Genomic DNA, 18,413 nt, shown 5'->3' with positions numbered 1-18,413 from the left:
TCCTGCCACCAGAGCCACCTGTTGAAAGCTCAGCTGAGACAGAGCTGTTCCTTCTTGATGACTGTGGGGCCTTCTCTTTGCCTGTGGTGTCAGGTCCAAAGTTCATAGCAAAATATTTAAGACCCTTGGATCTTGGGCCCCGCTGCCCTTTGCTTCCCCTACCTCATCCCTCCCTGGGTCCTGGCCCCAACCTCACCAGACAGCCTGCCTCCTTCAAATCACCCTGGTAGCAAAAATTTTTTTCTTTAAAACTCTATTTAAATGACCTCATCTTCCAACGAAATGTAAAAAGAAATATCATCCTCTTGTAAAAATAAAGAAAGCCTCCCCCACCAAAAATGTCTCCCATATCCTAATGTAAGCATTATTATCTTTTACATGCATACATTTTATTTTATTAGTTTCAAGTATACAGTACCTTGGTTAGACATTTATATAGTTTATAAAACGATCTCCTAATTGCTCTTTCTCTCCTCTGGTTCTCCACTTTGCATGCATTTTTGCATAGATTTAACATACATACTAAAATTTTGTATCTCCTTTTCTTCCACTTAATATATCAAAACTTTTCAAGGTTCTTGTAAACCCATGTTTTCCAAATCTGTTTTATAGTCCATCAAGTGACTAGCTCCTAATTTGTATTTATTTGGGGCTGTTTTTGTGATTTCTTGTTAAGAATTAATTATTGCTTTTTCTGAGCTTGCCAGGGGCTTGGCTGGGCCCTGTATTTAGGCATCATTTCAGTCGGTGGCCTTAAGTCTGCTGTGCGTCCTACCTTTATTCCCGAAGGCAATATCTTTTTTCTCAGTCTCAAATAGGGTGTGTTATACTTCAAAATCAAAGAAATCTGCCCACAACAGAAAAATAAAATAAACAAGGCATTTGCCTATACCATTTAGAAGAGAAAATAAAATCCTAAGGTGATGATTTGCTCCTTGAGTTATCTAGTATTTCAATAGTTCTGATTATCTACCTGCATGACACACTCCCACAACTACATCTGGCTTATGTGAAAACATTGGCAGAAGTAAAACATCTTTATCTAACTGAATTTTTTCCTCTCTTTCCCTGGAGACTGCCTCAGAGTAGCAATAGCAGGGATTATCAGATTCCTTATTCTTGGTTTCAGTCAAGTTTCATTTCAGACTTATATTATACAGTTGAAAACTTTGAACAATGTTTAGTAGTCTGTCTCCTAACCAGCTCAGTATTCATATCACTATCATAGAAAATTTCCTTATTCTCTAGGCCAAGTCTGGTTGTAGGGGTTTATTCTAATTTTTTGAGTACCTGTAGTGTTTCAGTTATCATTTACAGTATGAAACATGAAAGAATTTGCCTGTTGGATGCTCACAATCTGTAGTTATAGCGAAGGCTGTGTAATATTCAGTGTTTCTTAGTACATGTGGAAATTTGGATCAGAAAAGACAGGGAGAAATAATGAAGTTGAGTAAAGAACAGATTGGGGATTGGGGATTTCACCTCTAACCTGTCTTTTTAAACACTCCCTCCCCCCAATCTCCCTAAGGTGTTCCTTAATAAGGGCTAAAGAAGTGACTAAGCCTGAGTTTATTTGTTTGTTCATTGTGAGACTTAGGTTGGAATACTTTTTGGTTGTTTATTCTGTCATATATGTCTCCTGACCATCTACTGTGTGCCAGGCCTTGTGGAATGCCAAAGTGTCTGCTCTCCAGAATCTTACTTCTTTATGGGACAGGAGGCATATAAACAAAAATGAGGCTTTATCATACTTCCACTTTTGAAATTACAGACCCAGTTGAATAGGGGAGAGGGGACCTCAACATAGAAACAAAGCATATCCTGTGTTTTCTATCACTGACTTCTGGCAGGGAGATGTCTTAAAGCATTGGTTCACAGTAGGGTGACCAATTCATCCCGGTTTTCAAGTTGAATGGCCTACATTATGGGAACACCCTCTTCATTGAGCAAACTCCGTTGGTCACCTCTGTTCACAATGAGGAGACATTGTAGGCTAGAGCAGAGGTTATGTAGAGGAGGAAGGAAGAATGAAGACCAATTACAAAAACCCATTTTGTGGGCTAAATTATTAATGGAAAGGAAAGCAATGCAGGGGAGGGAATGCCTCACTTCGTGACCTCCATGGTAATTGCAAAATAGAGCCAACCAGTTCTCCAAATTGTGCCTCTTTAGCTAACAACACTTCTAGTGTTCTCTCTCCTTTGAGAATTCTAGGTCAAACATTGAAGAAAGGGTTCATGACTTTGTTAAAAGGCTATACAGGTGAAGGGCTAATTGGTACGAGTTGTAGTTCATCAAATTAGGTTTAGGATTTGGTGAGAGAGGGGCCACACAAAAGCAAATCCTTAATTACTAACCACCAGCTTTGTGCCTGTATTTGACATATGTCATCTCGTTTAGTCTCTGTTATTCAAGTTACGTGTCAGAAGTTTAAAGTAGCCTGCCCAAGATAGTGGCAAAACTGAGATTTGAATACAGCACTGTCACAGCCCACAGTTCATTCTGTCCCCTGTGCTCATGACTGAGAGATTGAAAGATACCTGTTGAGCTTCATCTTCTCTTTTCTCAAATGAATGCCTTTGTGCTTTGGGAGCCTTTCAGGAGGACACTAGGTCCTGAATCTGAACTCCTATCATGATTTTTGCACCATCTAGTCCCTGCCGGCCTTTCTAGGGTTGCCTCACCTCCTTTTGGCTTTTAGGTTTCTCCCAGGTGCCAAGTTCTGTCTTACATCCAGGCCATTTCGTGTGCTGTTCCCTTGTCTAGGACCTCCTGTCCTTCACTCCCCACCAACCTGCTCATCCTTCAGGGAGCTGTTGTATCCCCAGGAAAGTCTTCTCTCCTTGAATCAGGCTCCCCTGCTCTATGGCTCTCACAGCACCTATGTTCCAGACCAGAGCCCACTTGGCGAGCCCGACAAGCATGATCACTGCTTAGTCCTCAGTGCCTGAAGTGGCAACATCACTGGTTATAAATATCTGTTGAATTAATGAATAAAGAACAAATAGACCGAACTACAAAATGGAGTTAATTAAAATGTAAGTCAGATCATGACACTCCTGTGCTCACAATGCTGTGGTGTCTTGCTGTAGGGAAAGATAAGTCATCCCAGTGGCCTCAAGGCTTGGCGTAGTCTAACCCCACACCTTGTCTGGCCTCATCTCTTACATGTCTTCTTGCTCACTGCTTCCTAGCCTCCTTGCTGTTTCTTGGATGGGCCAGGCTCATGCCTATCTTAGGACCTTTGGATGGATTATTCCATCTTCCAGAACATTCTTAGTTATTCGTTAGAGTTCCATATCTTATTCTGCAGGTCTTTAACTCAGATGTCACTTCAGTGCCGTCCGCCATTTCAAATGCTTTATTTCCCTCCATTCCTGTATTACCAGCCAGCATTTATGCTTTACTTACTTTTGTTTATTTTTTTTCTCCCCTGGAATCTGAGGCATATATTAGTATAGTAGGAGTTTTGTCTGTTTTGTTCTTTGCTGAAACTCAACACTTTGAAGAATGCCTGGCACATAGTAGGCATTCAGAAAATGTTTATCTACTAAGTTAAATTGAACAATAATGCCTATTCTGTTTTTAATCCATGTAACAATGTAGAGAGAAATAAAAAGTTTTGTACAAATTTAAGATTACAGAAGCTTTTTGAGGCCTGCGGCCTCATGTTGTTCTCTTTGTCTTCCCACAGAATTTATTTACATGGCTGGGTTTTTAGGAGCTGCTGTCATTGACATTCTAAGTCTGAATTTCTCCAAGGGTTTGGGGCTTCTGGCCATGTTTATTTGCATGATCGGATTGTATAGTGGCCTGTAGACTAAAAGTTTTGCCTGACAAAACAAGGAATTTTAGAAACCAGATAGTTCTCTTTCATGCAAATGACAAAACCTCTTGGCTTCGGGTAAGGATCAGTTGCTTCCATGTATGGTTTTATTTTTAGGACCTGACAAGTTAAGAGAGTTATTTGTGATTTAAACTGCCTTTTTTGGCCTTTAACTTGGACCAGGAGACTCTACACTTCTATGTAGACCAGTGTGTAATAGGATCAGCCTTGGCAATTTCTTCTTCAGTCTGAGTCTCAGCCTTCAGGAGTGATATTCTGCTAAGAAGTCCTTTCCTCAGAAATTGTTTTTTGACACCTGAAAAATTTATTCTGATTTGTCTTCTGTCAACGGTTCAGGCACCTATCTTTCAACTCAATTGTTTACAGTAGTTTCTCTATCCTGCATCCCAGCCTTGTTTCTCTCTAAGAGCTTAGTATCACCACCATTTGAAAAAAATCCAAAGCATAACATCACTATCTGTGTATAGTTTTTAAAATAAAATTACTTCTTGTGTGCATAACTTTATTTTTCAATAAAATTTTTTCTATCATGTCAGTTTCATTATTATGGGAATCCAAATTAACAATGTGAATGTGATGGCAGCCAATATTCTTCCTCATTTTAACAAAATTTCTCAAATATACAAAAAAGAAATGTACGATACAGAAATGTACGATAGAAATCTACAACTTACACTCTATAACGATACAGAAATGTACAATAGAAACCTACAACTTACACTCTATAACTAACAGTTTGCCTTGTGTGTTCTATGACATATCAATCCATGTCTGTCTTCTCTCCAGCCATCAATCCACCTTTTTATACACTTAATCTATAGATGTTTTAGCATGAAATCATCAGCTAGAGTTCAATATTGGTCAACAAACTATGTTTATTTCTTTTTTATCTGTAACATTGAATATTTATGTACTACCTGTCTCCTCAGCCTAATAAAAGCTCACCAAAGGGAGCTTCATGCATGCTTGTTCAGTTCACTGGTATATCCTTAAGTGGTGAGTTGTTGCCTGGCTCTTAGTAAGTGCTCAGTAAATGTGCTGATGTTGAATGAATGATGGTACTTGATGTTTTTTTTCAATTACAGTTGATATACAATATTACATCAGTGATTAGACATTTATATAACTTGCAAAGTGATCACCCCGTTAAAGCTAGTACTCATCTGGCATACATAGTTGTTACAATACTACATGTTTCCCATGCAATATTCTACATCTCCATGACTATCTTGTAACAACCAATTTGTACCTTTTAATTTCCTTCCTCCTTTACCCATCTCCCTAAGCCTCCCATCCCATCCAACAACTATCACAACCCTCTCTGTACCTACGAAATTTGTTTTGTTCGTTCATTTTTCCTGTTCTCTAGATTCTACATGTAAGTGAAATCACATATTTGTCTTGCTCTGACTTACTCTACTCAGCCAATACCCTCTCAGTCCATCCATGTTGTCACAGATGGCAATATTTCATTCTTTTTATGGCTAAGTGATATTCCATTGTATAAATGTACCACCTCGACTTTATCCATTCATCCATTGATGGACATGCAAGTATCCGCCATATATTGACTATTGTAAATAATACTGTAATGAACACACATGAATGCACATGTCCCTTCAAAGTAGTGTTTTGGGTTTCTTCAGATAAATACTCAGAAGTGGGATCACTGGGTCCTGCTTTGTCTCTCGTTAAAGCCTTTGTTTTAAAGTCTATTTTGTCTGTTATAAGTATTGCTGCCCAGTGCTTTTTTTTTTTTCACTTCCCTTTTTATGAAATATTTTCCCCTTCCCTTTACTTTGAGTCTATGCGTGTCTTTTGATCTGACGTGAGTCTCTTATAAGCAGCATAGGTGAGGGTTTTGTTTTCTTATTCATTCAGCCATCCTATGTCTTTCGATTGAGGCATTTAAATCATTTACATTTAAAGTAATTGTTGTTGGATATGTAGTTATTGCTATTTTAATATTTATATTTTTATCGTTTTTTTTTTTCTTTTTCCTTCTTCTTAAAAATTTCCCTCTAACATTTCCTGTAATACTAGGTTGGTGATGATGAACTCCTTTAGCTTTTTTTTGTCTGGGAAGCTCTTTGTCTGTCCTTCGATTCTAAATGATAGCTTTCCGGGGTAGAATAGTTTTGGTTGTAGGTTTTGGCTTTTCATCACTTTGAGTATTTCCTGACAGTCCCTTCTGTGCTGCAAAGTGCTGTTGAGAAATCGACTGACAGTCTTATGGGAGCTCCCTTTCGTATGTAACTAACTGCTTTTCTCTTGCTACTTTTAAGATTTTCTCTTGGTCTTTAACCTTTGGCATTTAACTTATGATGTGCCTTAGTTCGGGTCTATCTTGTTTGAGACTCTGCACTTCTTGGGCTTGTATGTCTATTTCCTTCACCAGGTTAGGGAAGTTTTCTGTCATTATTTCTTCAAATAGGTTTTCAATTCCCTGCTTTCTCTCTTCTTCTTATATTTCTATGATATAAATGTTGGTTCGCTTGATATTGTCCCAAAGGCTTCTGAAACTATCCTCATTTTTTTGGATTCATTTTTCTATAAGCTGTCTGGGTGTTTTCTGCTACCTTATCTTCTAAATCACTGATTCGATCCTCTGCCCCATCTAATCTACTGTTGATTCACTCTAATGTGTTTTTCTTTTCAGTTATTGTATTCTTCATTTCCAACTGTTTCTTTTTTATGTTTCCTGTTTCTTTGTTAAAATTCTCACTAAGATCATTGTGCATTCTTATAACCAGTGTTTTGAACTCTATACATAGTCTTTTCTCCATTTTGTTTAGTTTTTTTTTTTTCTGGAGCTTTATTCTGTCCTTTTATTTTGGACATGTTTATTTGTCTCCCAATTTTGGAAGTCTCTCTGTGTTTGCTTCTTTGTATTAGGTAGAGCTGCTATGTCTCTCGGTCTTGATAGAGTGGCCTTATGTAATAGATGTCCTGTGGCACCCAGTAGTGTAGTCTCCCTGCTCACTTGAGCTAGATGCTTCAGATTTGTCTCTTGTGTGGGTTGCCCTCCTATCGTAGTTGAGCTTTAGTTGCTGTTTGCACATCAGTGGAAGGAATTGACCCTTGGGCTGATTGGTTGTGAGGACTGGTCATGACTACAGTGAAGGAACTGTTGTGTAGGGGCCAACCATATGGAGCAGGATTTGCTTTAGCAGGGCTCTGGTGCCTGCCCAGTTTGTCCATTGGTTGGGTTTTTGTTTGTTTGTTTGAGAGGTAGTTGAATGGTGCTCTGGTGTGGTCTGAAGCTGGAGTCTCTCAGGAGGACCTCTGTTGCTGGCCAAGGTCAGCTTCTGCCTGTGCCTTGCCTGGGGCCACTTGGTGTGAGCTACAGAGTGATCTGCCAGTGGTTGCTACTTGTGCTGGGCTTGGAGGTTCCTGGAAGAGGCTAAGCTGTGAACCCAGGCCAACTGCTGTAGTTCTGGGCTTGAGGCTGCTTAGCAAGAGATATATGGCATGCCGAGTCCAGAAGCTTCTTGTTTGTAGTTTATGAACCTTTGAGAGATTTTAAGAAGGTCACTGGCATGAGCCAAGTTAGGCAATTTGCATGGAAAAGCCACTGGAACTGGTGCGGCTGGTCCCACAAATTGGGTGAGGCAGAGCCTCAGGGAATCACCAGGGCAAGGTGAAACCATGTTAGCTAGGTTGGTGGAGACTCAGATATGGCGGCCACCTTCATCTGTACGCTGGGTTGAGGGGCTTAGCAAAGGAGTAATGGCCTCTTCCAGCACTTCTGTTTGGAAGAAAGTTGCCCTGATGCCAGATAATTCAGTTCCTCCCTGTATATCCCTGGCACCTTTCAAGCTGCTGCCCCAGCACTGCGGCTCAGAGTGAGTGAGTCTGTCAGCAAGTAAATCCATTGCTGGGCCCTTTAAGAGGAATGTATGGAACTCCAGGAACCTTCCATCTTACTCAACCACAGTCTCTGCTGGTTTTCACAGACAGAAATCATGGGGACTTCTCCTTCTGGCACTGGAGCCCTGGGCTCAAGAGCCCGTTATGGGGCTGGGACCCCTAACTCCTCATGGGAGCCCTCCACAGCCAAGCATTCCCCCCCTGATTTTTGACTGCAGTATGTGGGGGTGGGACCAGCCCATTCTGTGTCTCCGCCCTTCCTACCAATGTCAATGTGACTTCTTCTATATGTCCTTAGTTGTAGGACTTCTGTTCATTCAAACTTCAGGTGATTCTCAATGATAGTTTTGTAGTTTAATTGTAATTTTGATGTCATAAGAAGAGGCAAGCACAGTGTTTACCTACTCCGCCATCTTGACCATAACTTGAATGATGGTATTTAGCAACTAGTGATGTTAGAATTTTAAAAGTCTGTAACACTGATTTTTCCCAGTATCAACTTTGTGACCAAAATAAAAAGATATGTTAATTTACCAATTCAGTAAATATTTATTTAACATCTATACTATACCAGGCCTGAGCTAGGTCCTGGGATAGAATGATGAAGTGCCTTGACTAGTGATTAATCTCATGGAAAATAGGCTTTGGTTTTGGAGCTTTTGGGCAAAGAACATAATGCTGGAAGTAGTTTAGGCATAACCTCCACTGCCTGGTAATGTAGACCCACCTACAAAGTCAGTCACAGCAGTTAATTAAGCACTTCTCATTGACTTACTCATGCTCTGGACTTTGGGAAGTCAGAGACATGTAAAAACTTGGCTCAGCCCTCAAATCGCACATAGTCCCTTGGGGGAGATAGTGATGTGTGATGAGGGCTCTAATGCTTCATAGTATAAGAGGAGGAGTACTTGTCTCAGTTTTATGGATTAGGGAATCTCTCCAACTGTGAGGTGATGGGAGTGGAGACTTAAAGGGAGGAGAAGGAAGTGACAGATGTGCCAGACAGATATCAGCATGAGGAGATAGAAAAACATGGCTTTGAAAACCCCAAGTGGGTCATCATGGCACAGAAGTATCAATCAGAGGGTGATCTGAAATGAAGCCAGAATGATAGATATGCTGGTCCCTGCCGTAGTCACATATTTGCTTCAATGAATACCTTGTCAAGCAACAAAGAGAATGCATTGGAGTTAGCAGAGAGAAAGGGAGAAAAGGGCAAAGCTGAAGTTATGGAGACTACTTAGAAATCCACTGCAGTTTACAAGTATGTGATGTTCTATGATATTCATTGATATAGATGAAGTTAAGAATTGGAAACATCCTAAGTGTCCTGTAGTAGGGCGTATTAGGCAGGATTTCTGTCATATTGGCTTGGTCACAAGGGTTTCTTGGCTCTAGTCGCTAGGAGTTAAATCCGGCTTTAGGAAGAACTGGATTCAGAGCCTGGAAGATATCTTTATTCTCTCCATATCTTGGCTTTGCATTTCTTTGGATTGGCATCATTCTCAGTCAGACTGTCCTCAAATGGGCACATAGATGACTACAGCTCTTGACTTCTACCCTGTCAGCTTTGTGACTGTAGCAGAAAGACATTGACTTTCAAAGTAGCTCTGACTAGTACTGGACCAACTGTGATTGGCCAGACTTGGATCATAAACCCATCTTTCAGCTGAGCCTTAGTCAGGTAGAGTCCTCTGGATTATGTACCCATCCTTGGAGCCGAGGGGAGAGAAGGAGTCCCGGGGTCAGGACTGGCGCCAGTCCAACCACCCGAAGGAACAAAATTGCATGGCTTGGAGAGAAAAGGCAATTAGTTCACAAAGTAATGCTGGCAGCCCAGAATGGGGGCATTCTACCTCATGGAATGAGCTCAGGCACTGAGAGGTGTTGTGCTACTTTAACAAGCAATGATGAGCGTGGTCATTAACCCAGAAGGATACCTGTGACACACTGTGAGAAACGTTCCCAAAAGAGTAGGTATAGTAGGATCCAATTTTGATTAGAGGATAAAAAAGATTCATTAATCCGGAAGATAAAAGCTCTTTAATAGTGGTTATTTCTAGGTGGTAAGCTGATGGATGACATCTTTATTTTCCTTATATCTTTTTTTCTATTCCCTGGGAAAAGTTTTATACTGAGAATGTATTTCTATTATAATCAGGAACAAACAAACAAAAACAAACCCTGTTTCTATTTAGAGAAAAGAAAAATCTGTTGTAGAAGTCTTGATAAAAATTGATGGGGCCAGAGCTAAGAAAGACAAAGAGGCGGAAAGGAGTTGAGAGATTTCTGAGAAGTTGACATCCTCAGGACTTGATGATTGGCTGTGGATGGAGTCCAGGCTGGTTCTGGGGTTTCTGTCCTTGGTGACCTTGTAGCAAGGGGGACCCAACACTGTAGGACCAGCTGTGTTTAAAGGCCAGCAGACAACCTGTCAAAACAAATATTTGCATTTCTTAAAGATGTTTAGGACTTAGTGGTAGAAAAACAGACCTCAGAAAGTTATACAATTGAAAAAAAGGTCTATTTGAATAAAATTTTTAAATTTCATTTTAAGAGAAGACCTTATTACTGCTTGGTAGATATAATATATACTTCATTTATTAAATTAGTTTGTAAGCTCTGTAAGGGCGGAAACTTGTCTTTATGTTATAATCCCTCAATACCTAGCATATAACTTGGTTTGTAGAAAGAATGCTCTAAATTGTTTGTCATTGAATGAATTATTCAAGCTGAAGTAACATTAGTTCTTAAAAGAAGTCATCACTGTAATGTACTCAGGAAACTCATCAAGCTGATTTATAGTCATTTGTAAATAGGCACTTCCAGAATGCTTAAAATAATGCTTTTCTTAATATAAATGCTTGTCCTAAATTATTTTAAGTCTATTGTTAATGTTTAGCAAATCCCTTCTAGTTTGTCCCTGTAAAAAAATCAGTTTGGTCCCATATACATATAGCATAAGTTGCTCAAGAAATTGAGGTAATACTATGTATGTATATTTTTTTCCCTGGGTCTTTTCATGTGTTTTTGGTCTGCCTTGTAACATTATTTTTGTCTGAAGCATGTTTACTACTGTAGTTCACAGAGCCCAGAAAATAAATATTTAGACTACGAGACTGTATACTAGAAGTGCTTTAAGGAGTGTGGGCTCTGGAACCAGCTGGTCTGACTCTGAATCCCAACATTGTAGCATGTGTACATGGGCAGTTTAACTCTCTATACAAACATGTTATCAGGTTTTCATGAAGATAAAATGAAACAGTCACTAGAAAACACATAGCACAGAACTCAGCACATAGTCAGAACTCAAATATCAGACATTTTTTAAAAACACATTTGTTGATCTCTTGCGATGGAGTGATCTCCAAAAGTACAGAATTTCCTGTGTCTCATTTATGATGAGATTTCTTCGATTTTCCTGTACTTTTGGCTTTTGATTTATTATAAGCAATTTTAGGATATCACCAGGGAGGTACTCGCTGCTGGCTAGCTCTTGGAAGTAACCACAGGCCAAGTCACAGGTGAGCAATCCTTCAAGTTGCCGACACTCAGCATCCTGTGACAGGTTCAGAGTTACCTCGGAAAAAAATATGGGGGGAGAGGGTGTCTTTCCAGTGCTCATGAAATGTGGCAGTGCTATTTGTTAGCACTTCTGCTCTTTCTCCTTAAGTCTCATCTGAGGTCCTGAAACTGCACTTGCAGGTTGTCGATTCTCAAGTTAACATCTCCAGACAAGAGAGACGTTGAAATAAAGTGTTTGGATGAAAACTTGAAGGGGAGCTCGTGTGCAGAATTCATTCTTCATATAGTGTCAAAGTTGATTTAGTACCAAATTATAGTCAGAATACAAGTGCCATTTCTCACAATTTTTTGAATAGATTATTTACTCCTCATTCCTCTAAACTAGAAACTATGGGAATCTTTGACACAAAAATATATACATACATGAGTATTTTTTTCTTTTTCGAGTTTAATGATCATTTTATTTTTTGCTACACCTGAGTGTATTATAATGTGAAATAAGATGTGTTAAATGTTTTAGATGCTAGATTACTTTTTTTTAAAGTTCCAACATAGAGTCTAGATCATGGAGTTACAGACAGGTATCAAAGCATGAAGCTTTAGTCATCACATATATTTTCTAAAGATGAAAAACACAGTCTCAAAAGTGTGAGATTTCAAAAGCGTCAAAATTTTTACAATTAACCAGGTTTTACAAAGAAATATTTAACGCTGTCTCATTGACATTTAGAATTCATGAAGGCTCTCTTCCCTGCCCCCATAAACCTTCAAATCTCCTCCCCCTAGCTCCTCAAAAAATAATTTAAAAAAAAAAGCAACGATTACCTTTTGTTGGCAGTAGAATTTATTCAATAATTTACTTTCCAGCCAACTGCAGCCAGTGCCATTGCCTCTGGGCACGTGTTCAAAAACACAGAAATGAAATAACAGATTGGCGAGACCTAGCACAACTTCCCAGTCACAACCCTATTATCTCCTTGTTCTGTCACCCCCATTAGGCAAAAGCTTGGGAGGCCGGATGGTGATAACACAGTATTTATGTCCGTTGGCCGTTCGGGGCTTTCTGCCAGTGCCCCCCTTGTTCATCTTCACTCAGAGAGTTGGAGAGCAGGGCCTGGCGCTTCAGATTCCTAGGCCCTGCTTCTCTCAAAGGGCTTCTGTGGAGCTCCCTGCCTGGGAACGAGCTCCTGAGTTTTGAGAAAACCAGAACTGGAGAAAGGACCCAACTTCCTCCGCTTGTTTATCACCCACCTGTAAATGAATATGGTTGTGTTGAATGAATATTCACTGTGCGGATTTTCCTGAATGTCAAGTCTCTCTCCATTTAAGCTACTTTCAGCTCTTCTTTTCAGGTCAGAGTCAGGCAGAGAAGTGGCTTCATTTGATATTGTGGGGCCTCTGCAAGGTCATCTTGAGAAACAGATTTATCTGGGTAGAGTGAATGTGTAGGAGGAGGGTCTGTTTCATCAAGAGAGAATTGTTTTCTGATTGTTGCCTTTCGGTGAAATTCCTTTTAAAATTGTAAGCACAAGAAACAAAACATTTGATGAGGGCATGGGGCTGCTTTCTCCTTTGGTCAAGTGTTAAAACAGAGAAATTTTAGAACTCAGATGATGAGCGATCCAGAGTAAAATGCCTTTTCTCTTCCAGAATAGTCTGTTCCGTAGACCTGACATTGTTCTTTGTGGCAGCTGGCTTTTGGCGATGTGTTAGATCCCAGTGAGCTTCCTTTTTTATTCTTATTCCATCCATCTTTTGTAATTCTTTAAGGAGGTATAAGGTTGGAGTAATGTTCCTTCGTTTTGCCCCCAACTCTTTTACCCAATTGGACGGCGAACATAGCTAGAGCTGGATCAGATGGTGCATGCCCTGCTGACAGCGCCCCCACACCTGTTGAGAACCACTGATTCAGCCCTGCTCCCTCCAAAGTTCTGGTTATTGGTTGGTAAAACCCGGATGAGGGCATTTCTGTCAGGGGACAGTAGCCTTGTTCTGAGGAAATAGGAAGGAGGAGAGCACAGAGCTGAATGTTTTTTAGATAAATGTACTTTACACTAAACAAACAAACAAAAAACAGGAATTGGTTCAGGATTTGTGTCGAGTTAATCTATCCTGAAGAGAACTATTCTCATGGGAAGGTTGTGCTGGGGTGATGTGGGAGCAGGTAATCCCTCACCCTCCCGGGTAAGAAAGAACAGGGTAAAACGAAGACATTTAATTATGTGCAAGGTGGCATGTGTTAAATTTGTAATTGTTGTTTCTTCTTGCTGATTGAATCCTAACTGCCCTGTCATTTCCTTTCCACATCAGCTCATACCCCAGACAACAGCTTTCTGGGATTTGTGGTCGAGCAGCACCTGAACTCCAGCGACATCCACCACATTAACGAAATCAAAAGGCAGAACCAGTCCCTTGTGTATGGCAAAGTGGATAGCTTCTGGAAGGTGAGTCAGTCTCTGTAAGTTTCTCTCTCTTTCTCTCTCTCTGTCTCTGAGAAGATTCTTGTCAGGTAATTTAATTTAACTTTGATCTGGGGAGTAATCAAGCCAAGTGCCTAGGGCTTAATGGGATCTGCTTAGAAGTAAACAAGAATATGCAAGGATTTGGTTGCTCATCATTTGGGGATCTACTAAAGGCTGTACTTGCTCATCCAGTGGCTGCCCAGCAAAACTCTTCACTCTTCGCGTGTTGTAAGTGACATGTTACATACAGCTGCTTTCACATCCTGTAGTTGCTTCCAAAAGCCTGGTTCTCACAGGGGCTGGATATCTTTCCGGAACAAGGCATTGCTGAGAGAGACCCGTTGCCAAGTGGCTTTTTGCCTCTGCCTTTGGGAAATGGTGTACGAAGATAGGCAGCTAGCTCCCTTCGCCTGGGGAGTGCAGTGGCCTTTGTATCCTCTTGGCTGTAGTCGGAACTCAGAGTGGCCAGTACTCAACTAACCGGGAAGGGGGAAATGCCTGCTGGGGCTGACTGCAGGCAGTTTGCTCAGGAGATCTTGGACAAAACAGCTTTCTTGGCCACAGACTGAGCCAGATTTTCTGAAAGCATTGGGCTCTTGGGCCCTAGAGAGCCCCTTGGCCCTCCTGGATGATTTTCAGGGCACATGTGTGGAAGGTAAACGGGAGAATAACCAACTGGGGTGTGACCTGTTGATACAACATGCAAATCTTTTTATATGAAAGTATGCAAATGTCATAATTACTTTTGATGTCACGTTCATGTAAGACAGAGTAGTCTAAGAGTTCAAAATATGCCTATTTCAAAACATAACAGTCAGTCACTTTCTCGAATGATCAGGAACAGTGGTCCCATGTTATCATGTTTTCTTTATGGAGGAAGTTAGAAATTTTCCCATTGGGGCAGCACACATGATGTACAGGGTGAGAATTCCTTTCCAGTGGTTTTCTGACCTCATGTTCAAAAAAGGAAAAGTAATACTGCCTTTTCTTCAGTTCTAAAATGCTAACTATGTCTATGAGACAATTAAATCGGCCTGTTTCCAGGGAGGCTAATTTAATTCCAGATAACTGTCTTTGTTATAAACAGCTATAATTCTTCGTTTTGAGCAGTGGTTCTCGTCTACGGCCATGCTACCGTGAGCAAGCCGGATCCTGTCTGATTTCGGAAGCTAACTCAGCAGGGTTGGGCCTGGTTAGTACTTGGATGGGAGAAGACCAGGTGCTGTAGGCATAAAAAATAAAATAAAATAAGGGATTGCAAACTGATAAGGTCCTTGCAATCTGTGAGGTCAACCAAAGGTTTCCTCACTAAAAATAAATAGATAGATAGATAGATAGATAGATAGATAGATAGATAGATTAGATTAGATTAGATTAGATTAGATTAGATTAGATTAGATTAGATTAGATTGATGGATGGATGGATGGATGGATGGATGGATGGATGGATGGATGGATAGATAGATAGATAGAACGAACAGTGGTTCTCAACTGGGGTCAGTTTTACCCCCCAGGGGACATGTGGTAATGTCTGGAGGCCATTTTGGTTGTCATGACTGAGGGGAGGAACTACTGGCATCTAGTGGGTGGAGGTCAGGAGTGCAACTAAACATCTGACAGTGCACAGGACAGCCTCATAGCGGAGAATCACTGGGCATAAAGTATCAGTAGTGCTGAGACTGAGAAACCCGGGCTGGTAAATAAGATTTACATTCTACCTGTATTATTCCACATTTTCTCCTCTCAAATAAAACACAGTCAAGATTATAAATGGTTATTTAGAATGTTCCCATGAATTTATACATCTTTGTATCCAAATTTGCCCTGTGTTAACAGAGCATTTTTTGATTGACTTTCAGCCCCAGTTGGGTTTAAAAAGACACGTTGGGTGTTCTCATCTCAGCCTGGTTGTAATGGTACTGGTTTCAGGAAGATATGGGCTTTTAAAGCGTAACTGCCTTCTCCTCTCTGCACCTACACAAAGAAAATGTTTTGCATGTCTCTGAGGACTTGACCTTGAAATAATATCTCTTCCATTTTGAAACCAAGTACAGCTTCCTCCTAGGTGCCTCTGGCAGCTTTTTCGATTTTCCTAGAAAAATAAAACAGTAAATTGGTTCAGAAAGTTTTTTTGGTCACATTTTTGTGGATAAAATAATGCTATCACTAAAAGGATGATTTCTTGGTGCCAATCAGAATCCCGAAGGTGTTAACCATGTGATTTGGGGTGTGATTTGGAGATTCTTCCGAAATTCTACAGACGACCTGAACTTTCGTGTGCTGTGCATTGCCCAACTATTACAGAACTTTGAGGGCAGCCTGTCTACATTAGTCTTTGTCTGAATACCAAAACACTCGGCTGTTATTTCAACTTTATTACATCAGCATTACCCAGCATTCTTTAAAAAGAAAGTTGCAAAAAAGATGAAAAGTACTATTAAGTTTCACATAAATTCAGGACATCTTCTCAACCTTTGAAACATAACACAGTATGTAAGAGTTCAGCTTCTTTTTCCAAAACGTCTCCAGCCCATGGAAACCTAGTAAATGTGCACAGAAAACAGATGCACCTTTTAAAAAATAAATTGTATTTAAATTAGTTTCAAGTATACAGTAGATTGGTTAGACACCAATCGCCCAATTGCTTTCTGCCTCCCATGACCCTCCACCTAGCCATTATATTAATGCTAGCTGCATTCCCTGTGCCATACTCCCTATCCCTGGAACCAACTATCAGCTACTAATTTAACCCTTCACCCAATCTTCCCAGCCCCCAATCTACCCCCCCCTCTGTCCATCACCAAATTGTTCACTATATTTGTGAGTCTGTTTTTGATTAGTTAGTTCTTTTTGTTCCTTAGATTCTGCATATAAGTGAAATCATATGATATTTATCTTTCTCTATCTGACTTATTTCATTCAGCATAATAACCTGTAGGTCTATCTGTGTCATTGCAAATGGTAGGATTTCATTTTTTTTAATGGCTGAGTAATATTCCATTGTGTATATAAACCATAATTTCTTTCTCCAATCATCTATTGATGGGCATTTATGATCATTTTATATCTTGGCTATTGTAAATTGTGCTGCCATGAATATTGGAGTGCATAGATCTTTACAAATTATTGTTTTGGTTTTCTTTGGCCAAATACCCAGAAGTACAATTGCTGGGTCAAATGGTATATCCGTTATTACAGATGCACCTTTTAAGCGCAATGTTACTGCAGCTACATTCCCAGAGTTGCATTTTGACACCGACTTTAGCTAGCAGGAGGTTTTGGAACTCTTTTTTTCTCATCCCTTGCCCCGTTCTCTCCCTGTCACCATCCCCATCCTCCTTTGCCTCAGAGATCTTTGGGAAGGGGAGTGACACTGTCAGTCCTGGGACATTTAGGATTGCTACAGAGCATGTGGGTAGGCTTGAGTTTGTAACAGATGATCTAGGGAGGCCCTCCCCTCCACCTTCAGATTCTAGGACTCATTAAAATTGGGAAGATACCTGCTGTGCCGTCAGTCCTACTCCACTGTTCTCCACCTTTTAAGAAAGTCTCTCCACCTGTCAGGACATTTAAGTGGAGAACGTCACCAGATGACCTCTCTGTCCTTGGCCGGTTGGCCCAGGGGGTTGTCCTCTGATTGAAGGTAGTCCAGCTGGTTGGTGGTTGGCAAATGGAGTTCTGGCTCTGAGAGCCAACCTGGAACAATGAGATTTTTCACTTGGCATTGCAGAACAGAGGGACGGTGACAGCCATGGGGACAGAAATTAAAAGGATATATCCAGAGGCGTGATGAGGCCAAAGCAGAAGCCTTCCAGGAGTCCAATTTGGAAAGGTTGAGGGTGCGTCAAGAGTGCAATGGAGCAGAACCGCAGGGAGGAGAGGCACTACTGTGAGAGATGTGGGGTGCTTTGGAGGGCTGGGTAGGAAAGTGGACAGACAGATAGACATAACCCGTGCAGCTTGGGTAGAGAGAGAAAGCAGCTGCCAGAGTTCCTGAAAGCTGTTTCCAGGTCATAAATCCTTTTATTACAGTCTGTTCCCTTGCAGTGTCCTCAGCGGTTTCTGTTCCTTACAGTCATATCAAGGATATCGCCTAAAATATATAGATCTTCCCAGAATTCCAAAAGCCTAGCAAGAAACACAGTCTGTTAAGTATAGAAGCTAAGGAGGAACAGGCTACAGGCTACCTCCTTCTGCCTCCCCACTGGCCTACAATCCACGGCCAAGGTGCACTGTGGTCTTGTCTTGATGTTATAATTCATGACGGATGGGAAGGAAGGGACCGTGCTGTGTGACTCCAGAGTCCCACACACCAACTTGTGAAACCTCTCTGTCCAAGACCACTGGCATCAAATGAGACTTCTTACAACTTAATTAAATACAAATCTCTTTCATAGCCTAAAAACGTACAGTTCTAGGGTCTTGACATCTGCTTCTAGGGCAGTCTGATCATTGGCTTCAGCTAACGCGTATAGAAGAGAAGTCCAGTGTGGCTCAATTCAAGGTCCTTCAGCATCAGGGAATACAGAATTAGTTTTGTAAAAATAAGAGATTTTGAAAATTGTGGAAATTAAAATTAATTGAAGTCTTGTTTAACTGTATTATTTATTTCCACATTTCTTTAAAAATAGCATCCCGAGCGTAACTGATTTTTCTATCAATGGTGCAGGGTCAACATTTTACAGATTCATGATCCCACCAGGCTGTTC

The 18,413-nt window shown here is 40.6% G+C and overlaps 1 protein-coding gene across 14 annotated transcripts in view; it reads left to right on the top strand.

Annotated features, from left to right (window-relative positions):
• The window catches only part of MGAT5 (alpha-1,6-mannosylglycoprotein 6-beta-N-acetylglucosaminyltransferase), a 321,573-nt gene that overhangs the window by 224,297 nt on the left and 78,863 nt on the right, over nt 1-18,413 (top strand). For all 14 annotated transcript variants that reach the window (XM_016164010.2, XM_016163995.2, XM_016164007.2 and 11 more), the window contains one exon: nt 13,553-13,686. In XM_016164010.2, coding sequence (XP_016019496.1) covers nt 13,553-13,686 — 134 coding nt within the window. The remainder of the gene's footprint in view (nt 1-13,552; nt 13,687-18,413) is intronic.

This window comes from Rousettus aegyptiacus, unplaced genomic scaffold (genome assembly GCF_014176215.1).
Source record: "Rousettus aegyptiacus isolate mRouAeg1 unplaced genomic scaffold, mRouAeg1.p scaffold_m13_p_2, whole genome shotgun sequence".
Taxonomy (NCBI): domain Eukaryota; kingdom Metazoa; phylum Chordata; class Mammalia; order Chiroptera; family Pteropodidae; genus Rousettus; species Rousettus aegyptiacus.
Note: the sequence above shows the minus strand (reverse complement) of the source record. Positions and strands in the feature narration are given on the sequence as shown.